Raw genomic sequence first — 23,880 nt, 5'->3', positions numbered from 1 at the left:
GAAAGGGGCTGATAAAAAGATGTGCCACTGAGTCCAAAGTGGACTGGTGGGGAACAGGCTGTGCTGGAGGGGCAGGGGGCTGTGCTGCTCCCCACAGTTGCTTCCAAGACGGGTTGCTCTGGAACACCATGACGCTGCCAAAGGCAAGCCTGAAACATTACCACAGAATAAAGAAAAAATTCTCTTTTATTTCCCAAAGCTGCTGACAGGATTGAGTTTATTCAGTGTCTAACCCGGTCTGTGTGACACAGAATATCACCTCTGGAGGCTCAGGAGCTTCTCAGTCTCTGCATGCTCTTGCTTTATACCTGAGACTTCCCAGCAATATGGATACCTCCAGGGCTGGCTCTGTGAACTGACTCACGGCATAAACACTCTGTCCTTGGCCCTACCACAAATGGAAAATTGCAGCCTGGATATGAACTAGTTCTGCTTGTCACTATTAATTCTTCTGTCTTCCCTTCTCTCCAGCACCAGCGATGGCCCCACAGAACATCCAAGTAAACTCCCTTTCTGCAAGCCAGCTGGAGCTCACCTGGGACCCACCTCCTGCCGACAGCCAAAATGGGAACATACAAGGCTACAAGGCAATGCTTCTATTTCTCTCCTGGTTTCATTTGTCTTGCTTGGCTTTTCTATTACTTGTGAGATGGCTCTACAACTACAGCTGCCCTCACTGCACAAGGCAAATTAAGGCAGTATTCAGCCTGAGTATGGAAATGGCTGTGTGTTCCAAAATCAGAAGAAATGAGATGGGGGGAAGAGGGAAGAAAGGGAAAAGCACATTGCTATTTGCAGGGAAAGAGAAAGGAAAGCATGGGGAGAGAGGGCATGCAGATAGGGAGGCAGCTACGCTTACGTGGGCAACTTATCTGCTCCAAAAGCAACCAACACAGAAAAGCTTTGGGCAAGGAATGTACTGGAGGAAGCTAACTGGTTTCCATCTATCGACTGTTCCAAAGGCATTAGGAAAAGCACAACTTTCTCCAAACTAGAAGCCAGGTGAGATTTCAGAAGAATTATTTCATTTCCCTAACTTTAACAAAATTAAATCATAGCATTAATTGCATTTGGTTTATATGAGATGAGCACGTTGCAGAGGCATGTTGTTTAGCTTCTCCAGCATGAGAATGGACCCTCGGAGAGTAGAAATGGGCAAGTCTACAAACACTGGAGCTTGGCTTGTCTTCAGCGTCTGGCTCTGCCTCTCTCTATGAATTTAGACCCATAAGTGAAGAAAAGTCAAGCCAATGTGAATAATCTGGCATCCCTTCTTGGCAGTAGCAAGCAACCTTATATATCAATTCATGTTCTTTTTCTTTTCTATGTATATAGATGGCTCTAACAGCTTGCCTTGTAGAGCCAAGGTAGAGTCTTGCCTTGGCTCATTCTCTCCATTTTCTGGCTTGCTTTGGCTTGTTGTAATGCACACACTGCCAGGCCTGTCCAATAAGTAGGGCTGGCACCACTTCTCTCTTGGAATCATCTTCTCCAATCCTAATTTTATGGGATCAGGATAAAAATTGTGCAAGGGAGAACGGAGAAGGGTAATGCAAGGAATTTTAGGGAAAATCTTCATTCCCTCTTCAGAAAGGCATTTTCTTGTCTGTCCTTTGAACACAAATGGTGGCACAGTTGTGCGCACAGGGAAGTGAATGATGGGAGCATCATCTCAGGGTGCCAGTGCTGACAGGCAGCTAGCATTTCAGGGAGAATTAAAAGACTGACCTCTCCTCGCAGAGTTTCTGGCAGCTCAGATCTGCTGTCATCAGGCCACATTCTTCAGCCTGTGCTCTATTTTTGAATGATGTACTCAACTGCATGGCCACTGGACTCAGTGTAATTTGCCAAAGAAAAAGAAAAGATCAGGCACATGGAGAAGAGTGAACCATTTACCAGAGTCCAGAGCAAGGCTGTTCCATCCTGCTGATCTGTACGGCTGCAATGCTGGGATGTTTGGGAGCTAAAACATCTCACTCTTTCCAACAGATTTATTATTGGGAGAGTGATGTCCAGAATGACACAGAGAAAGTGAAGGTCCTTTTCCTCCCTGAGACAACAGTCCGCCTCAAAAACCTGACCAGCCACACGCGATACCTGGTCTGCATCTCTGCCTTCAATGCAGCAGGGGACGGCCCCAGGAGCAGACCCTCAGCAGGCAGGACACACCAGGCTGGTATGTGACCACCTCAGAGCACAGGTCTGATGGTTGCTGGTAGCAAATGAGGGAGAGTGGGGCATGCAGGAGGGCATTGCTGTGTAGAGTTAGCTTTCAGCTGGATCGTTATGTTGTGTTGGCTGAGGGGAAACGATCAAAAATGCAGCAATATGGGAAGGGGAGCAGAGAGATGGAGCTGGAACGGATGATCAGAATGACCGACCCCTTTGCAGGTCGATCCAGGATGCAACTCTGGGGATCTCTTTGGGGCCTCTGCTATTACATCTGTAAATCTGAACTTGTTAGCAGCGCCTAGAAATTCCCGAGCAGTCCTGTGAGAGAAGAGGGATGCTTTGTGCAACCCCTCGTGTTGAAGCCCTACCATCAAACTGAGCTATATGTGGCTGCCACAAGGAGCACACGAGCACTGGGGCTGCACGCCCTCTTAGTGCCCTGCTGCCCTTTGGCCCTGTTCTAGTGAGGGAGTTAGCTTGAGAAACCTTAGCCTCTGCAGTGCATCTCCACTAACCATGACAGGGGGAGAGCAAACAGTAAAACACTGCAAGCTTTCTGATAGTCAGCAGCAAGATGGAGAGCAAAGGCCAAACTTAGTATTTCTGTGAGAGTCTTCTCCTTCTGTTGTGTCTCCTTGCTTGCTGCTGAGACCCAGTTTTGCAGCAGAGTGGCTGCTTTTCTTAGGGAAGACAATCTGTGGTTTTGATTGATTACTGGAAATTTTGATACAATTCATAAATCCCATTCTTACTTTGGCTCCTTTAGATTTAGACTGGGCAAAAAAACGCAGTGTTTTATAATATATATGTATATCAGATTGACTACGCCTGCTGCAATTCAATCCATTTGTAATCCTTTCAGCACCCAATGCTCCCAGCTTCTTGGCGTTCTCTGAAATCACTTCCACGACACTCAATGTGTCTTGGGGCGAGCCGACAGCAGCAAATGGAGTCCTGCAGGGTTATCGAGTAGTCTACGAGCCTTTGGCTCCCGTCCAGGGTAAGAAAGACCTAAAATCATACATATTCATGGGAAAATGACAGAAAAGCACTGTGCGGCATCTTTTATCTCTGCCCAATTTCCTACTTGCTCTCTGCCATTTTCCAGGAGAAGCCAGGTGGCAGAGGGTAAGTAAAACAATTCCTCTTTTGCTAAATCTGCTCAGCAAACCATAATATTGTGGAATATAGCTTTTGTCTGTCCCCTCTCATTTTTCTGCACAAACTATATTCTGTGTGATTTGAAAAGTCATTTTGCTGCCATTGTTATCCGACGTGGAAGAAGAAGAAAGTCAGCTGAAGAGTGCCTGATTGTCTCCCCATGTTGCACTTTCAAATCGCTGAGTGGGCTCCATCCCAGAATAGTCGTCAGGCTCACTTGTGTTGCTTATCACATGATGTGTCACTTCTGTTATCGCAGAGATTGCCCAGGCATCAAATGTGCGAGTCATCACTGGTACCACTGCTGCTTCTGACAGGGCAGGATAACTGTGAAAGAGATTTGGTCGTGTCTGTTTACATGGAGTTTTCAAGCAGAATTTCTAACCCAGCAGTAGATTTAAGACAACACTGCAAAGGCCACAGACGTTTCACTCTTTTGCAAAACAGCACGAGGAAAGGATTTGGCAACTTCTCTGAAAACAAATGTGAATTAATTTCAAAGTTGAATTAGAAAAGATTGCAAAGTTTGGGAATGGCTGTATTAACATTTTTGTGTTTCTGGTAGATTGCCAGTCGTTCAATAGGATGTCCAGCTTTGGCACTGTGACAGCATGGAGAGTAATTTCAGCCATCGCCAATCCATTTTAAACTTTTTTTCCCATTGAAGTAAGGATATCAATCACTGGTATTTGCTTCTTCTGTAAGGAGTAAAGATCTATATTGTCTGAATATCCATGTCTCATACACTGAGAAAATTAGAAATGAAAATATGAGCCTAAAAGCACTTTCAGCCTTTATGGTTGGCAGATCCAAGCAGAAAGAGCTAATGCAGAGAGCATTTCCAATTCTGACCAAGAGATGTGCACAGGGTATGCAGGAGGCTTGGGCTCTCTGGGTATTTCCTGCCTTACATACATTTCTACACAGTGTTTGAGAAAACATTGTGTTCCGCTGAAAGTATGGAATTGTCAGATCATGCTCTCTCTGTACACATTTGATTGAACATCCTCAGAACCTTTGTTTTCTTCTCTTCCCCACCTCTGCTCTCTGACTCCAAGTTGTCTGTCCTCCCTCTGTAGATTTATTTCTGGTGCAAGCAGGGAGGTTTTAGAGGGTTTTCCCTCAAATTATTATATTTTTTTTTTACTTAAATTTATTTTTTATTTTATTTTTATAATTTTTTTTTCATTTTTTTTCCTCCCATTTCTACCCATTTTCTTTTGTACCAACACTTTTCTTTCATCAGATACGTTTACATTTACCTGCACGGTAAGCAACCCCTCCCTCAAAGCCATCATTTTCCTTGGAGAAATATAAAAACTCAGCTCATTTATTTAGAGGGCTTCAAGGCAAAGCCCAAGTAGCTGCAAATAGAGCACATGGCAGTGCTGGCATCACTGGGGGGCAGGGCATCACCCCGCTTCTCCTCCCATCCCCAGCCTTCCCATTGCTCCATGCTTGCAGTGCACCATGCCAGATCCCTCCTGCTGCCTGCTGACTTCTCTTCCAGCTGTGATTTTAGGCTGAGGCCCCTCAGCCCTGTGACACCTCCTGCCTTCTCTCTGTAAGTGGAAATCCTGCAGGTTTTGCAAGCCTTGCTAACAGTGGTCTGCTCCACAGCACACTCCTCTCCCTGTCTGACCTTTTATTGTTTAAGCTTTACGATGTTATGTTTTACACCATAATAGACAACAAAATTGCCCTGGGGCCTTTTTTTAACAGTTTCTTTTTTTTTTTTTCTTTTCCTTCGGAACATTACTTTGAAATGATAAATGCTTCCTGATTTGTCTCTGAGAAATGAAATAGTGCACCTAGGGAAGGAGGGAGCACTTCTACTGCTTCCTCATTAACTGAGAAAAGATCCTCTGAATTATAAATTGTCTGGGAGAAAACTTTGAACGGGAATTGCTTGGACATTACTCTTCCTTTAACTGATAAAAACTGAAAGAGGCGCCTTGATTTGCATATAACATAAACATCCAGATTGAAAAACTTCTTCCTTTGGCGTTCCTGGGGGAGAAAAACTAGCAGGCAGCCTTCTGTAGTGGGAAGAACATTTTCCCACTTCCTATCTTCCTGGCTGGAGATGTGTTATGTACAGAACCAGACAATACCAAAAGGACTCTTGTCACTTCCATTTTTGTTTGTTCAGTTAAATATTTTATGTATCAAATTGCTTCCATTAATTCAGTTGTACAAATTTTCAGTAAAAACTAGATTTTAATTCATCCGTTTAAGAAAAATTCTGAAGAGTGGGGAAGACTGGAAGACAAGTCATGGCTTTAGCCTTCACCACGTGAGTAGTGCTTTGACTGCATCCCCTGCTGCAGTGGCACTTATACCCAGAAGCTGCCTGCGAGATATTTGTCCTTCATTCCACATTCACTTAATAATGGTGCAAGAGCCAGGACAAGAAGGAAAGAACCTGAAGCCTCATTTCCTCCTCCGAGGCAGCACTGCAGGTTATTCAGCAAAGAAAGAGCAGAGAAGTGCTTGTTTAGGAAGCAATCTGCAACACTGCAGTCCTCTTCGTTTACCTCCTCCTTTCTTCCCAGAGTAATTAGTGAAGTTGCGTGTAGTCTCTTGGTAATTTCCCAGTTGTGTTGTAAGGTTTTTTTCTTGTCAGTACCCACTTATCAAGCTTAAACTCTAATTATACTTATCAGTGCTGAAAATTGGCTATTATCACTACTTAAACTCCTGCTAATTGTAAGAAATACTTTCTTAGCAAACTGTTAGATGATTTTACTTACCATCTAGATATAATAAGCTTCTTTTCTTTTCTTTTCTTTTCTTTTCTTTTCTTTTCTTTTCTTTTCTTTTCTTTTCTTTTCTTTTCTTTTCTTTTCTTTTCTTTTCTTTTCTTTTCTTTTCTTTTCTTTTCTTTTCTTTTCTTCTCTTCTCTTCTCTTCTCTTCTCTTCTCTTCTCTTCTCTTCTCTTCTCTTCTCTTCTCTTCTCTCCTCTTCTCTTTTATTTTATTTTCATTGCAACCTTCTCTATTTTTCATCCATGTGGCTATTCCAGGGGTCAGCAAAGTGGTGACTGTGGACATTAAAGGGAACTGGCAACGCTGGCTAAAGGTCCGAGATCTTACCAAGGGCATGACCTATTTATTCAGAGTGCAAGCCCGAACCATTGCCTATGGACCTGAACTGCAAGCCAACGTCACAGCTGGGCCAGCAGAAGGTGAGTGGAACCATAAAAACATGGCACGAGCTGGATCAGTGATGCAAATGCAGCCCAATAGCAGAGAATAGCACACTCAGGGTTTAGCGTGGGTTTCTAAGACAAGGAGAAGCTGAATCACAGGAGCACAGAGCGTGATTTGGTAGATTTCACATCTGCACATGAAAAACATCTTCCTTTTTCTTTCTAGAAAACTAAAAGACTGATGTGAATAAACAGAACAGTGTGAATAAATCATAGTGCAAACTGGCTACCTAGGGAATTCAAAGCTACATCCATTGTGGTTCAGAATTCTGGTTGGTGTGCTATCAAAGGAGTCCAAGCTGGAATGGTTCTGCCTAAACCAGTAGAAGTTCCTGGGTGTAAAAACAGGAAGAGTTTACAGTTATTTCTTCCTGACACTTTGGCTTATGCACAGGGAGATGTCTGCAGATTTCCTGACATGCCAAGAGGCTGAATTTCAGCATTCCCTGCTTGGTTCAATATATGTCCCGAAACAGTTGGTTTTCTTATTTGATCAGTGATAACAGATGCCAGATAATCATAACAACTTAAATTCCCTCCAATTATATCAGTTTTCCCTCTTTCCTTCTTAGCAGACACACTTGTATAACAAGTGCCAGTAAAAAATTAGGCCAGCATCTTATTGAGCTGGTTTATATTGAATATATGTTGGCCAGTACTCCTGGATTATTTCCTCTATCAGGAGAAGAAATGCAGAATACTAAAGTGCATTTCTAGTAACACCCAACATTTGCTGTTGTCATTTAATCCTCCAGGGTCTCCCGGCTCCCCTCAGGAAATTCTAGTGACAAAATCTGCTTCTGGGCTGACAGTACAATGGACTGAGGGGGATTCTGGAGAAAAACCCACAACCGGGTACATTATAGAGGCACGGCCCTCAGGTAAGCCATGGGAATCATGGAGAGCTCGTTGTCCTCAGTTCCCATATTCAGCCCATGCTGAAACCCACCCTGCAGTGGAGATGTTTTTTCTCTTCCCAGTGAGCTACCGGAATTTTGTGATTTGTTACATGGGTTATCTTATTTTCTCCTGTTTAGGCATAGTCACAGGAAATTACCCTAATTGCTCTAGTTTCCAGTGTGGTACATCACTGGTAAATCATCCAGCTGATGAACCAATACAGTTAATAATTAAAACTCACTTAAATGTTTACAGCATCTTTCACACACAAGGACTTAAATGCTTGCAAACTGCTTTTCGAGGACCAAAAATCTATCGTTCAGCAGCAGAACACAGCAGTTAATCTCTGTTAATAACCAGACCAGGACCACAGTAGCATGCATGCATGGCTACCCTGTTTGTTCTGCAAGGAGGGCATTAGTGGACGAGAGGAGGTTCCTCATCACCACTGTTTCTCTTGGTGCTTTCCCAGAGCTCCTTTGCTCCTGGCAGTTACGTCTAACTGAAGTTACCCTCTGCTTTATCCACAGTATTTTCCCAGCTGGAGAAGATGGTTTTAAATTGAGGCCTTTGCTCCGGCTTGTTTGCAGCCTCTCCCAGCTTGGTACCCCCTTGCCAATTTAACAAGCATGCACTTTGTGGTAGCCAAGACATTAACAAATCAGCGAATACTGCCAGACCCCTGTGTAATCTCACTTGATAAATTCCCTCCACTCTGACAGAAGTGCTGATAGCCATTCTCCAAGTACAGTTTTCCAGCCGTTGATGCATCTACCAGATACTTGTTTCATGTAGGCCATGTTTGAATGTCATGATGTCAAAAGCTTTGCCGAAGTCAGGATAGATGATGTCTGTTCTTTCTCCTCTATTGACAAGGTCTGCTACCCTGTCACAGGAGGAAATTAGACATGATTTATACCTGACATACCCATGTTGGTTGCTTGTTCTTTGCTTTTTCACTTTCAGATGCCTGCGCGCTGCTTGATTATATATTGATTAAGTTAATGCTTATCTGTTCAATTATATAAAGGATCTGAACTCTCTCTTGTATGTGTCTTGAATGTAAGACTACATTTAAAACCAATGATTATAATTGTATTTAACTGGACCGATAACAAAATTGTTGTGATTGTTGATGAAGCTGCAAATTTCCATACTTGCCTTTGGTAGAACTTGTTCTGTAGTGAGGCTGTGTGGGGACCCCAAAATTCTGTCATTTAACATGATCTGCTGTGTTGGTTTTCTTCAAAACAAAGTGAAGGAAAATGTGTACATTCTCAAAGCACTGGAATTTCCCACTGATCTCAGGTGGTTGTTTTTTTTTTTTTTAGTGAAGGCATGTCACCAAATTCTTCCATTTGTCTTATACCAGCTTTTTGATCCCTACTCTGTTTTCCTCATAGGCAGAAAAATGCTCTCTCTCATATTTGAACAGTGTTAGTAAGTTAAACCAAAACGGTTCGCTGAGGTTTGCTTCCCAGCTTACATTTCCCCAAACAGGGTTTTTAGAGTAAGATTGTTTCAGAGGGAAACCTGTACCCCTTGTTCACATTTGTGTGCGCTGCAGCACCGCAAACCCACCTGATGTTCCTGGATTTGTCTCACCTGTGGATGTGCACAAACACTTCACAGTTCCCGTCTAAGGATATAGGATTTGTGGTTCACTCTTTTTGAGCAGGAAGAAAATAGCCCTTCCAAGGCAGGTCTGAGCTGCATTAACCCTGGGTCATTCCAGCTGGCCTCACGCCACTGATCCTGGAAACACACAGAAGGGATCTTATACTCTTGCTCTTGCAACCTGACTGTTGAGGCATTTAATTCCTCCTCAGATTATTTTAATCCTATTCATGCTGCTGTAGCAAATGAACTAGCCATTTGTATGCTGGATTCTCACCCTTAGTTCTGGTTGCAGCTGTAGAAAGCGTGAAATGTGATCCAAGAGAGGAGAGGACTAATTGGAGCACTTGCTTATTTCACGCAAGTGGCAGCTTCTTTTCACTACTGCTTTTCTTCCTCATCTCTGCATGGAAGAGTTTGAAATCTGAATTATGAGCTTAACAAAGGCAGGAGACTAATTCCTCCTGTAAGGGCCGGCCATTCAGAGCCATATCTGTTTTAATATAATTCTATGAATTTGCTTCTGCATGTTGTTTTGTGTGTGTAGTAGAACATGGATTGGAGCAACCTTTATTTTTTAGTTGTCCAAGAGAAGAGCAATTGACTCTTAATCAAGGAAGGAGAAGATATTTATCCTTTTGACCTCAAAAAAAGGGACATTGAACAGACAGATGAAAAGCTTTTGCTTGTTGCCAATATTTAAATGCAATACCACTACCTTAGTATTTCACATCTCAAGTGTCATCTATTATAGGCCTCATTACCCCAAACGTTAAATGCTGTATCATCTCATTTTCCCTGCTGTAGCTCCCTGCCAAGACTCTTCCATCAGAGTACGAGGGTGGCTTTCTGTCATAAATGGCAAACTCTACCTGCTTTTGTCACTTCCCTTCAAATTTTTCAGTGCCCTGCTGTGTTTCGCAGGCCTCCAGCTGCCCTGCTGGGTTTAGCAATGGTGGCAGCAGGCAACTGAGATTGTTCATTTCATTTCCCCATTTCTCTCCCAGATTTATGGCAGGTGACCAGGCTAACTGTCTCCTGTGCATTTTGAATATACTTAGACACCAGCATGGAGCAGGCAAACCAATATTTTTTCCAGAGCTATCTGTGCTAGAGGAAGGTATTACAGAAACAGAAGAGTTTTTCTTTTCCTTCAACTCATCTGTCCCTGGAGAAATGGATTCCAGTTTAGCTCCTTTTGCATTACAAGAAATGCAATTAAGCGGCCTGTGTCACTGCCATAGAAAGCACTCCCTAGACATCCACTGGGCTGGCTAAGAAGTGGGTATTAGATCACGTCCTTTGTTTCTACATGCCGAACAGAAGACAGAAATGGCACATCAATGTAAAGGTTCCCAGCACTGCTGATGGAGCGGAAAGGATGAGTTTGCACCTCTTCTCCCAACCCACATCATCTCCAAGCCTCCTTTCTCCACACTGTGCTTTACTTTTGGGCGTGCGTCCTGTAAAGCATGCAGCAGTGTCATACAGGCTTTCCTCCCCATTTATCCCTTCTGCAAAGCATGTGTTTCTGCCCCATGGCCTGGGGAGCCATACTGCCAGGAGTACACATCCACATGTAGGCTTCATGCACATTTTGGCCTGCTGTGGGCATCTCAAGGTGTAGGACAGCCATGCAGGGCTCAGTCTCTGCTCTGTAGCTCAGGAAATCCTCTGAAGCAGGACTAGACAAGAGTTGTGTCCTGTTGTGCTTGCTCTCTCCCCACCATGCCTTTTGGGTTTTGTTGGTTTGTTTTTCCCAAGTAGTGCATGACTTTGTCCCAGTGGAAGAGAGTTGTAGCTTAATAAAGCCAATAATTAACCTCTAGCACTCTGGCTGGCATGAACAGGCTGGATGCACTGCAGATCAGCCACACATCATGAGTTCAGGATGCAAACAGCTCTGGGGAGTGTTTTCTTTTGTTGCCCTGGATGATCTGTTCCATGAAAACAACAGAAGAACTTGTCTTTGGACAAGGGATTGTCCTTCCCACGAACGCTGGTTTTCACTTCCCACACCCCAAGGGCAGATCTCACTTCAGTTTTCTTTCTGGTGTCTTGAGAAATGTTGTTGTTGTTTTCTTCCTTTTCTATTTATTTTTAAACAAATGAGGGAGTGCAGTGTCAAACGTGGACACAAACCAGCAGAAGTCAGTAAATTCAAAGTGAAGGCTGCAGCTGCATTGCCGGCATCTGCCATGGGGCCTTTGATTCTCTTCTGCTCACTAGTAACATGCTGAGGTTGACAGTTAGTCAGCCTTCACTTCCCATTCTTGTCCTTCCCTTAGTTTGCATGATAATCCATCCCTTTGCCTCCGACAAATGCTTCCACATTTTAATTTTGGCCTCCTAGGAGGAATACTACTCAAATTCAGCAAGTCCTTAATTCTCAGCTGCTTCTCCCTTCATAAACCTGCTAATGTGTAATCAGGAGAAGTTTTACAGCACAGCCCTCCTCTTTCTCCGAGGGGAAAGGCTGGTGCTTAAGACCCACATAACTGACAGCTTTCCATCTCTCCAGCTGCAGCACAGCAGTCGTTTGATAGCAGGCAGAGTTAGCAGAGCCAGGAGCCCTCGTTACTGCATAATAGCTTTATATAGACCCCAATTAACTCCCCATGAAACCAGACTTGCATGTAGCTGCTGTGCCTCACCACAGTGGTCAGCACTTGGCCACGAGGGTGCCCAGTCTGCAAATGGGGAAGGTCAGAGATGGCTTTGCCTTCCCTGACATTTGGGTCAACCATGAATTAATATCCAGATAGTATCCCAACCACAGCATGCTCATCCTTCCTCTCAAAACTGAGTCGAAAATGCTGTGTATGGTATACTAATGATTTTCTACCAAACTTAAAGGCCAATCTTCACTACCAAGGTGGCCTTCTAATGAATTCTCTTTCAGCTGAACTTCAGACATTTAGAGCCCACCTGGTTTTAAGGGAGGAGGAAAAGATGGGCGAATGAATTCATAGGTTTGTGTTCAATATTTAATTGCAGAGCTCACTACTGAAACAAAATGTCTTTTTTAGTTCGGATATATCTGATTGCAATCTCTGTCTATGAAGACAGGCCTGAATATTCTGGAGAGAGATTAGATAAATTGAGGCTCTGTAATTAAAAGTTTTGTTGGCCAGAGCTGGAGAAGCCACAAACTACCTTGTGAATAACATCTCCTTGGAGCAGCAATGAGAAAGACATCCTTACTGCAAGCTTTACAGAGTGGTTAAATTTCAACTTTCTTGGTCTGTTGGAGATTCTGCACTGTGCACCTTGATAGGTTTAAGAAAATAGCAAGGAAGTGTATGTGAACAGTTGTGTTTGTTGCAATGAGCATTGAACATTCATTTTTACTGTTGCTTTTTCTTCCCCCATTTAAGCAGCTTTCATTGTAAACAAATTGCTTTTCTGACAATTCACAAAGGGCTCAAATTCTCTTATTGCTGTTTACAAATGTGTTTATGAAAGCTCAGGCAATTCTAGCAATTATAGCAATATTTTATAGTCTGAGATGCATCTTCTTAGTATCGGTGGCTGTGACAATCTAACTTGGAAAAAGCATCCCTCGCTCCACCCTTTTCAGATCAGCTAAATCCCAGGCCCCCTTTTTATCACGTTGTGAGTTTACGTGGTAGAAATAATCCAGCCTTCAACTGCCCTGTAAAAGAGAAGTCAATAATTTATCTCTTGTTTTATAGCCGTTGTAATATCCAACTAATACGTAACAATGGTACATTATGATAACTTCATTATACTCTGATCGTGGTGGTGAATAATGCATTGGTCTGAATTTTAAGCCTGACAGACGAATTACCTATTTTTATTGTTCTTTAGTGTTTCTCAAATGTAGCTGGAACAATAACATTTCAGCCTGCTTTCTGCATCCACTGCGACTGCCAATCCTCATGATCAGAAAAGAAGTAGTTTGGGGGTTGTTAGTCATTGTGTGTGTTGCTAGATGTGCAGCACGTTACAAATCACCAAACCAACATTTACTGATGCCAAAGTTAAAATGTTCACATGGAAATGCACCTGCAGTGTTAATCAGTCCATCTTTGCTGTTATTCCCTGTTGCACAGAAGTAGGCTAAGGGCCAGATTGTGTTCTGTTACACCAACACAGCTTTGGAATTGCTGCAGTGTCTCCAATTAGTTCACACTTGGGTAAATGCAAAGCAAATGAGAACAGAGTCTGGCTTCACACTGCAGCAGTGGAACAAGTTGCTAAGGGTAGTGCTGCTGGCTCCTGTTTTATTGTTACCTTGATAACACCTCAAGCTACAGGAGTCCTGCTGATGCTTGGATCTTACAGTGCAGAGGGCTTTCTTTCAAAGCTCCTGTACTGGAATAGTATCCATGCAGAGGTTATCACAGCCTTCCTATTGCTGTAGGACATACAGAGAAAAACAGACATTGCCTGAACAGCTTTGATAACTAAAAGTAGAAGTCTGCTCAGGTCAAATCCTTAAGAGCTGTGCTGGCTGAGGCTAGCTGAGAGTTTGGCACCATGTGTAGACCGTAACTTCATTTTGTCGGTGGAAGTGCTGGGCACCAATTGTTGCTGATATGCAGTCTAGTTAGATTAATGTTTGATTCCTGCACTCAAAATTATTGACTGGCATCTTTAATTATAGTTGGTTTTGTTCTTACTGGTAGCAGCATCCGTCTAGTTGAAAGTTCTTTCCATTGAAGTCAAGTGAAAGTAAGGTTAAGGGTACGGATCAGGGACTGGAACGGTGCCTAGTCAGGATGCACATCAGGATAAATGTCAGCATGGCTGCAGAGAGCTGAGATTACCCTACTGAAACGCTCTCATCAGTTATGCAGAAGGCATCGTGTTTCCCGAAACTTTGAAAGCTTTGTAATGCAAACAAAACCTCATTCCTGCTTAAAAATATATGGCACAGAAATGCAGTGCCTGCTGCCTCGCTCCACGGGCTGTGCCACACTGCCGTCCAGCCCATACAAAGGACACTTCTCCATTAATGTTGAGAACCAAGCAACACTCCAGTAGCACCATTCCACTGGAGGACCAGATCTTGCAAGGCCACAGTCCTTCTGCCAAAACCTGAATCTGACATTGGTTTGTAAAACTTAGCCTACACACTTGGATAGCGAAGTCACTTTTGCAAAGTGAAAAGCAGACAAAACCTGTGCAATTAGGACTCATTAATGTAGCAGGTTGCTCTGGGCTTACTTGCTCCGTCAGGTAACAGGCATGCAGATGCAGTGACCTCACCCTGGCAGGAGGGACCCAGGTGGTTGGCAGCTGCTCCAGCCAGCTTAGGTCACCACAGGTGCTGCTGCAGCTTTTAACAGCCGTGTCTCCCAGCTGGGCTGTTATGACACCCCCATCACGAGTAAATCCTTTTACAGATGAGGTCTTGCAGTACATTCTGACATTTGTGTATATCTCTAAGCAGCCTTCAGGTAAGCATGTCCACTGCCTGTGGTGGAAGCAACACAATTAACGACAATTATTTTTCACAATCAAAAGGAAATGCCAAGTCACACAGTTAATGCCATCCCTCTCCTCGCTGCTTTCCCAGATGAAGGACTGTGGGACATGTTTGTGAAGGACATTCCTCGCAGCGCTACCTCCTACACCGTCAGCCTGGACAAACTCAAACAGGGTGTGACGTACGAATTTCGGGTGGTGGCTGTCAATGAATTTGGCTACGGAGAGCCAAGTGTTCCCTCTGTGGCAGTATCAGGTAATCGTGTTTGTGTGATAATGCTTTCCAACAGATTTTCTTACTGGAGGTGGAGGAGGAAGAAAAAATAAAACAAAACAAAACCGCCTTCTCATGTTACAATAAAACACTAAGGCCAGCTTGTTTTCGCTTGTTTCAGGGCAAAATGTTGTTGAGAATTGTTATTTTAGTATGCTCTACTCTCAACGGGAAGAATAAGCTTGTGCCATTTTTAAGCTTGGCAAAGAACCTTCTCAGGTAGTTTGAGAGTGTGTTTACACGTAAGATTTCTTGCCTTAAGACTAATTTACAAAGTCTACAATTTGTTTGCTTTTTCTCCTTCCTCCTCTCCAGGTCTGTTGTTTTGTTTACTCTGCTTTCTTCTCTTTTCCCAAGGTTCTGTGATAAGCACTTTCTGTGTTATTTTACATTTAGCTCTCAAGAATGCAGTCTGACAAAACTACTCATTATATCCTCTGTGCTGGCAATTCCAGCACACTGTGATGCCCCCATTCCCATTCAACACGACAGATTGGTGGTGGCACTCATAGACTCTTCCCACCCTTCCCACTCTATTATGATAATTCCCAGTAAAGAGGGCTAAACACACTTCCAAAGTCCCTTTGAACAAGGCAGCACTCTGATTTCCTGAAGGAACCTTCAGTGCCTTGAAAAGAAACTTGCAATTCCACTCGGCTTGCCATGCTTGGACAGCTTTAGTTCGATGGGCTGTTGTGAAGTGGGAGAGAGCTTGCCCTTGTAAACATCTTGCTCAAGTCTCCTCTTACCCTTGCAGAGAGGGCTGTACTCCAGGTTGCTTTTGAGCAACAGGTTGCATCCTCGCTGCGTCAGCAAAGACAGATGAGGAATAGAAGAACCTGAAAAAATGTCTTTGTGATTCAAAGTTCTGGAGAGTCCTGAGAACCTGGCAGTGCTCCAGTATCTGGAGTGGCTTTTATCTCTTTGCTTCTCGAGTGAAAAGCATAAACACCATTCAGTGGTTACCCAGCAGGCAGGAGCAGTAAATGCTGCTATCGCCATCACGGCTGCATTTGTCCTTACACAATTAACCACTTAGCCTGAGAGCTGTCTATAGATTTCAGTGTGAGTGCTACCCTTGCTTTTCTCCTTCAGGACAAGGGCATAGACAGCCCACTTCAAACACCAAGAGTCAGTGTTTTTCCAATCTGTGGTTTCACAGAGGCTGTAGCACAATGTAAGGGGTCAGTGATCATGTCAGTCTTTCCATTCCCAGAAGATATTATTCCCCTGAAGCCGGACACACAACCTTCTGATGCTTTTTATAAATAAACTGCTTGTTTGTAAGTTCTCCACTTGAACTGAACTATTTAATTCACCTCCTTTTGATGCTTCAGTATTCATCTCAAATTGCTGCATGAAAGTAAGAGGTTTCCGTTGAGATTCCCAGCCATAAAAGTATACAGCGTTTTATGCTGCCCACTTCAGCTCGCACAGGGAGGTGTAAATTGCACTGAATCTGCTCAGCCCAGCGTGCCTCGTGCAGTTTGCCTGCAGGACTTTGTTAGCTTGGGTTGACCTCCTAACAAATAAAGATTGTGGCTGCTTTTCACTGCTGCAGAAATACCCAGTGATCTGGAACAGATTGCCCACATCATCAGGCTTACAGCAGACATTAGTTTACATCCGTGGTCCAGGATAGTGAGAGGAAAGAGAGTGCCTGGGTTCAGTGGCAGTGAGGATTTGGGTTGGTCTCCTGGCATCAACCACTCCTCACAGGGTAAACGATAGGGAAATTACATGCAACTGCTCTTTGTGCTCCAGTGGCAGCACTTCTGGTCAAAGCTGAGAGGTGCTGTGGAGAATATCACATCAAAAAACCCATAGTACTTAACTGCTTCAAACCACGACTGGGCAAGAGAACTCTAGAAAGGGGAAGTTTGTATCATTTTTATGCCTCCAGCTGAGGTCAAATGGAGTGAAATGACTTGAGAAAACACAAAATTCAGGCAACTTCTTTGAACGCCTCTTTCCAGAGCACTGTTAGGGGTCTAGCTCACCGTGGGGGAGAAAGGGAAATTCTTCAGGAGCATAAGGAGTCATTGTTGTTCCTCTTTTGCATTTTCAGCACAAACAGAAGCCCCTTTCTATGAGGAGTGGTGGTTTCTCCTGGTGATGGCTCTCTCAAGTCTGATCCTGATCCTGTTGGTGGTGTTTGCTTTGGTCCTGCATGGCCAGAGCAAGAAGTACAAGAACTGCAGCACAGGTAAGACAGCGGCTCTGCACTGTGCACATGCTCTCAAGAACTTCAAGAATTAGAAATGTCTTCCCTTTGAAATCTTGATTTCACCAGCACGTGCTCTCTTAACAGGTATTTTGCTTGGCAGAAGAGTTGGATATTTTTACTGTTTGATTTGGTAGAAATGGCTTTTGCCCATGGCCTTGCTGGGCAAAGAGTGCCTGAGCCTGTGAGATTTTGGAAGTTAACCACAGGCTTGGACAGAACAGCATGTGGAAGGCCCAGGGGCTGTAACAAAAGCCAAGGCGTCTGGGTCAAATGCTTGGCAGAGGACAACAAAAAAATGAATGAGCTGAGACTTCATTTAGCTCAGTTGTCATTCCCTGATAGATGGGGAGAGGGTTCTGCTTTCCGTGTCTGTACCCAATGCAAATATCCTATGGCTGTATGTGTGAGGACTACATCATAGCTCCCTTATATTAAATAGAGTGCCCAGCATCTCGTGTTCGTTCCCTAAGCCGAGCTGCAGTTACTGGTCTGGTGCCAAGGAGCTGGGAGGTGCCTTGGTTATCCGGGCCTGTTGAACTTTGGGGCACTATGAGGATCAAGATGTGAATTTTCCTTTAGTTATAGTTTTTACCATTCCTTTCTGAAAGGGAAGAGGAGCTACCTGCTCTGGAACTGGGATAGTTGATAGTCCCCTTTTTTAGCATCTGGTTCCAGAGCAGTGAATATTGTTCTTATCTTTTCTTCACCTTATGTGAAAAACTTGTTCATCTGTGTGGTTCTTTGGTAGCTATCTCCACCTCCAGCAAGAAATTGCTCTGCTGCTAGAAGGCCTTGCCAAAAAGGCCCGTTAGTGAGTCAGAGTGAGTGGATGAGTCTTTATGCTACTCATTCTAAGGGATTAATGTAATGAAGGAGTCTGGAAAGAGTCTTCCAGACAGTATTTAGAAATTCAGTCCCAAAGAGAAGATCTTTTCTTTCTTTATAATTCACTGCTAACAAGCGTTAGAAAATCAGATTTTAGTCCCATGGCATATAAGATGTATGAATACCGTGGCATTTTACCAAGTTAATACTATTACATATTTGTATGCACAGCTCATAGGAAATCACTCATCTTCTTAGTTTTGCTGTGTGTTTGGGGCACAGACAAGAAAAGACACGTCTGACCTGCACTGCCAGGTATCAGTGTTCACACTGAGTCTTAATGTAGCATTGAAATTGAAGTTGAGGATGAAGCACCTGTCTGCTGCAAAGTGGCAATACGCAACTGGTCCTTCTCTGCAGGACACTAGCAGAGCTCACACCTTTGGGATTACAAAGAAGAGCATGGGAGAGAATAAGCTCTTGCTATATTTGATCACAAGAACAAACATATCTTGCTGTATTTTCCCTTGTCCGCCAGTCCCTGTGCTTTTCCCTGCCTTACACTGTTTGTGATTTCTCACACCTATATCTTATTCTCATTACACTTCTGACATCTTTTTTCCCATTTGCTGCCCACTAGTCCTTTCTCTTGCTTTCCTGCCTTTTTTGTTTGTTTGTTTGTTTCTTCTTTTTCTGCCTTTCCTAGTTTTACTTTTGCTTTGCTTCAGTCAGCATTAATGGGATGCATGTCACCTGGTTTAGGACACTTTCAGTGGCCACCTGAAATACTCACCTGGGTTCCATTTGTAGTCAAAAGACAAGCATAAGCACTTGTGGAGCACAGTTCACCTGCATTATTTTAGATACTTACCATTGAATGAAATGCATTCATCCATGACTCCGTCCCTCCCCTACTTTTGCTCCTTCTGCCTGTCTGCACTCCTGATATGCTCCTTTCTTCCACTTTGTACTCATTTTTCAGTAACAAAGCTAGAGAGATTTTTAAAAAATAGTGGTATCATAAAACAATGAAAGGAAAGTTAGCAACTCATTTTTAATCACTCTTAAAGTTGTATCTGGGAGGAAAATGCCCTTGTTTCAGCTGAATCTCTCATTGCTTGGCTCCAGGTAAGACTATCTCCAATGTGGAAGAGTCAGTCACCTTGGATAATGGAGGCTTCACTGCTCTGGAGCTCAATAGCAGACACCTAAACATCAAGAGCACATTCTCCAAGAAAAATGGAACCAGGTAAGAAGCTGGGAACACCACGCTGCTGGAAATGCCTTTTCATTTAGATTCAGGCAGCTATTAAGTAGGCAACATGGAGACACTGTTGTCTGGTGGATCTAAGGAGGTCTTCACACTAATGCCCAAGTCACTGCTCCAGGCTGTGATTCTGATTTCTAAGCATGATTTTATTGTCTCTAATTGCATCATTTCAGAGAAGTGACAATATCCATACACTCACATGTTATGTTTACCAGGTCTCCTCCTCGCCCAAGCCCAGGGGGGCTGCACTACTCTGATGAGGATATCTGCAACAAGTACAATGGAGCTGTGCTGACTGAGGGCTTGGGACTCAACGAGAAGCCCTTAGAAATGTCGGAGTCAGAGGTAAGGGTTTGCCTTTGCCTCGCTGAGTGTCACTCACTGCACACATTCGTTCCCAGCACCAAAGACTTTGAAATCCCATTGCCACACCGGCATTGCGCTGTTGCCATTATTTGTCTGCATCGATATTATCACAGGTTTTCACAGTGCCTTTTTAGGCAGCTGCAGCAAACACTGAGATTTGGAAGTATGTTCTTTAGTGATGAGAACTGCTGCCTGCATTATAATGGGAGTAAGTGGGGAATCAGTAACCTGCCAGGGATCTCATAGCAATTTCAGTGAGCCCAGCATTCAGGTTTCCAAATGCCCCAATCTACAGGAGCCTTCTGCTTGGGATGCTTTCAGACTCTGTTCTCCAAGGAAGGTGGTTGTATGCCAGCATTATGCATTTGACAGTGCTCTATCTTGTGTCTCACATCTTCTTTAAGAAATAAGTGGTTATGGTCTGTAAAAGCCCAGCAGTGGCCATGGGTGAATAAGCAGACTTCAAGGGACATGCAGACAGGTAAATCTGTCTCTCAAATTGTATGTTGTCAGCTGAGATCCCGATGAATCTGAGCTGACAGCACAAGAAGTGAGCAGTGGGCCAAACCACTCCAAACCTGACCCTTCCAGCAAGAATAAATCAAGAGCAGCAAGTAGTGAAGGAAGATGACAGTTTTCATCTGTAGCTTTTCTGCACCTGCAGCTACAGCTGCTTTTCCTGGCTACCCAACTCTCACCTCCTGTTAATTATCACGGACAGCCTGCTGCTTTGTGCTGCCCTATCGCCGACCCAGCGTGCCAGCAGCTTCCTTGGCAGAGCTGGAGCTGCTGTCTGCACGATGCACAAGCGCTACCTCCAGATTAAAGCCGTAGTGCTTTGGTCATGTCACTGTAACAACCCAGCATTAAACCTGTCATTAAAACAGTTTGCTGAGCATGATCATGAATTTAGCTCTGGCACCTTCTGACATTAATTTCATTGCCCCATGTGGTATTTCTTGGTAATGCGCAAAAGTCTCCTTGCAGGGTGTCATTACTGCCTTCTATGTGCGCTGTTTATACGACATAAAAGAAAGTGTTGTGTCTTTTTTTTTTTTTCCCCTCAGGCTATTATTAATATTATTTATTTACTATGTATTGCAGTCGAGCCTGAAGGTCTCGATTGAGATTCTAGTGTTTTTGTGACTGTGTCTGCATGTGAGAATGGGAACAAAATATGCCTCTTGTTTTTCCTTGGGGCTTAGATATGCAGCCCGTCTGTATAATGTCTTTGATGCTTGCTTATTTTTGTGGGGAGTGCTTTTAGGCATGAAATGTTAATAGGCTCCCGATAGAGGTAGCAAGAGGAGATGCTGCCTTTTGATCAGCCTGAAAATGCTGTTTATGTTGGCTGGTACAGGCAGGAGATGAGGGTACAGGGGCAGAGGTGGGTATAGATGTTTGACCGCTCTGTTTTCAAATATTCCTGTACCTATTAGCTCTTCCCGTTCATCTTTTCTGCTCTCGGTTTCTGTTCTCAAAGGATATCTTAACAGACAAGCTCTGGTTTTCTGAGCATTTCAGAATCTCCATCGTTTTTAGCAGGCAAGAATGTTTCCTATTAAGTGAAGAGTTAAAGATATCTTTTTTATATAAGAGCTCTACACATGTTCAGTCCTCTGCAGCAAAGGGGATCCTGATGCTATTTTCCTCTAATACGTATTTGCATGGATCTCAAATTCCACTTACTGTGCTGCACAGAAGGGCAGGTAAGACCAAAAACAGTGCTTTTGCTTCCAACCCATATGTCATCTCTCTGCTTCTTAGTTTCACCCTTGTTGCCTGAAGTGTCAAGATTTTCTGTGGAAAAGAAGGAAGCTCGCTGGCTTCAACTCTCATGGGCTTTACTGAGCACGAAGAAGCCTGAGAGAAACTCTCAGGTTGACTGACTGCATTTGCAACACAGCTGCCTGGGAGCCTTCCTCCTTGCTCCCTCCTGACGAGAAGAGCAAGAGAGGAACGAAGAGGAAATGTAGCAGACCAAGCAGCACTCCAATATTCATAAATCAAATGGTTAACTCACTCCATGTCATGAAAGCCAAGCACCAGCACCGTTAATGAGGTTAAAGTAGTTTAATTGGCAGGTGTGGAGCAAGAGAGTGCTAAGAGTGTAATTTCTAAGTGATTAATAATAATAGGCTTTTAGGTAATGAGTCAAGTGGACCAGGCTCTGGACAGACGATCTGAAGAAATTTGGTGCTCACCATTGTAGGGAAATTTGATGATGCATCTGTGATGTCAGCCAGCCAGGGAAGGGCAGCAGGGCAGGGTGTTGTGTATGTTCTTATGCTCACGTGTCTTTGTGATACCCCAAAAACTGTTTTCAGGAGGTGATATTCTCATAGATTCTGTGCAGTGTCAGTCCCTGCTGGATGCTGGAGATGCTCTGCTCTGCCAAGCTGCCCGCTATGGCACAACTGATTTTCCCTTTCTCAGCTCTGTGGGTACATACCATAAATTTCCACTTAACACTTATTGAGGAATATGGCTTAACTTGTTTCTGATGTTTTCAAGCAATTTTGACAAGTTGGGCAGGAGCTGCAGACGAGACGTTCATAGGGAGGGTTCCCATGTCCAGCAAAATGACTTGCCTACCAAGTCAAGCCTACCTCTTTTACACATACTTGTTTCATGTCAACCAAGAGAAGCTGCTGCTATCTACATTTTAAGAAATAATCTCAGAAAGCTGTTTCTTATCCATTCACTTAAAATAATAATAATAATTGGAACTATTTTTGAATTTCCCATTGACTCAGCTAGCCAACTCTGATTGCTGTTTTGCCTCTGAACAGCATTTGTGCATTTTGTGCTATCAATATAATGCTTAAATAGCCTCTCATTTTCTGTATTTATTGTTTCGTAGGCATCCCCACACTCTGGTTGACAGCCTCTAATGTCACCGTACACCAATCACACTTCAGCCTATGGAGGTTTCCAAGGAAACAAAGCCACCGTCGCACTGAAGGGCGATGCAGAGTAGGGAAAACTGAAAACAAAGCAAAAAGCCCTGCAGCATTTCTATTTCCTCAGTAGTTTAAAAACACTAGAAAGTAATCCTCTAATATAAGCTGTCTGTACTGTCATGCAAAACATTTATTTTTTGACTCCTTGACTTTCATTGGGGCAGGCAGGGATCTGGGATCATAACTTAGAAAATTTCTTGCTGCTAAGGGCAGGTATCAGTACCTTGTTCAGAGCAGACCTTTGAAGATAGTTTGGAAACGTGGAATAGTTGGTTCTTGCTTATTTTGAAGGAAATACAAAGAAACCACTTTCTATCAAGACCAAAAAACAGGTTATCCTTCCCAGCATCAGTGTTAACGATGGCGAAAGGCTGAAGTTAGATGAGGCTTTTGCAGCTATATAAGTTTCATGAAAGTCCTCTCTCAAAGGCATTGGTCTTATTTACACCGCATTAGTATTCTCTTTCAGTTGGGATAACAGACTAATTAGGGGACAGATTATCAGCAGGTGGCCTAGTTTGAAAATCTTGGACTTTCCGTCCGTGGCAAGTCTATTTCAAGTGGCAGCAGCCCATCTAAAAGTGCTCCCAATATTTCTCCTCTTCATTATGTTGACTTCTGGCAGTCTCAAAAGGACTTGGCTTAGGTACAGAAACTGTATTAGTTCTGTGGGTAAGTATATTTTTCCTAGCAGTGGATAGAAATCAAGTGGCTGCATCACTGTTATTGTACCTATCAAGTAATGTGCTCCTTTCCTGGATACATCTCCCTCTCAGCATTTCTTCTTAGACCTCCTGGCCTTTTAACTGCTTTTATGTTTCTTCCCTGTGTCTGTGGGGCCGTCAGGAAGACCAGGAAGGAGCCACAGGAAGCGATTTTTTATTTTTATTTTTACTTATGTGTATAACACTGCAACTCAGCTGACACGATCCATCTCTCCAGCAGAGGCTTGTTTCTCTGGAGCTGGAGGAGAGCGTCTGAGGCATTGAGACTGATTTTGGATTGGGGAAGGAGTCGGAAGAGCTATGGTTGCATTGTGTTGTTGGCGGGGGAGCGCATCCAGGAGTTCATATCTTTAGGTGATGCTCACTGTTGAATGAGCTGCAGCCATCTGCCTCTGCTCAGGATGCAGAGACTTTTCTGCTGGATGCCGACATCATCTCCCAGCTCCCCGAGCACTTTAAGCCTTTAACGCTAGCATACAGAGCTGCAGCAACACATAGGCAGGCGCAAGGTACAACATCTTGTTTCTTGATAGGAACAGAGGAAACCAGGTCTGCAGGAAAAGTCTGTTGCCTCTGCAGCTGAGGACCTGAGCTGTAGCCTCTCTCTGTCACGCTGCCACATCCACCATCAGCAGAAGCACTTTTGTTGGAGCCCCTTACAAAATAGACAGGGCTGTGCTGGCAGGATGTTTCCTGCAGCAGTGCCAAGACTCTG

General features: G+C 43.7%; 1 protein-coding gene across 7 annotated transcripts in view; it reads left to right on the top strand.

The window, feature by feature from the left end:
- Positions 1-23,880, top strand: part of SDK1 (sidekick cell adhesion molecule 1) — a 359,812-nt gene that overhangs the window by 330,804 nt on the left and 5,128 nt on the right. For all 7 annotated transcript variants that reach the window (XM_052679608.1, XM_052679609.1, XM_052679606.1 and 4 more), the window contains 9 exons: positions 472-587; positions 1,990-2,176; positions 3,035-3,172; positions 6,359-6,520; positions 7,300-7,425; positions 14,607-14,771; positions 16,858-16,995; positions 18,970-19,090; positions 19,327-19,456. In XM_052679608.1, coding sequence (XP_052535568.1) covers positions 472-587; positions 1,990-2,176; positions 3,035-3,172; positions 6,359-6,520; positions 7,300-7,425; positions 14,607-14,771; positions 16,858-16,995; positions 18,970-19,090; positions 19,327-19,456 — 1,283 coding nt within the window. The remainder of the gene's footprint in view (positions 1-471; positions 588-1,989; positions 2,177-3,034; positions 3,173-6,358; positions 6,521-7,299; positions 7,426-14,606; positions 14,772-16,857; positions 16,996-18,969; positions 19,091-19,326; positions 19,457-23,880) is intronic.

The sequence above is a fragment of the Tympanuchus pallidicinctus genome, unplaced genomic scaffold (genome assembly GCF_026119805.1).
Source record: "Tympanuchus pallidicinctus isolate F22 unplaced genomic scaffold, pur_lepc_1.0 scaffold18, whole genome shotgun sequence".
Lineage (NCBI taxonomy): Eukaryota > Metazoa > Chordata > Aves > Galliformes > Phasianidae > Tympanuchus > Tympanuchus pallidicinctus.
Note: the sequence above shows the minus strand (reverse complement) of the source record. Positions and strands in the feature narration are given on the sequence as shown.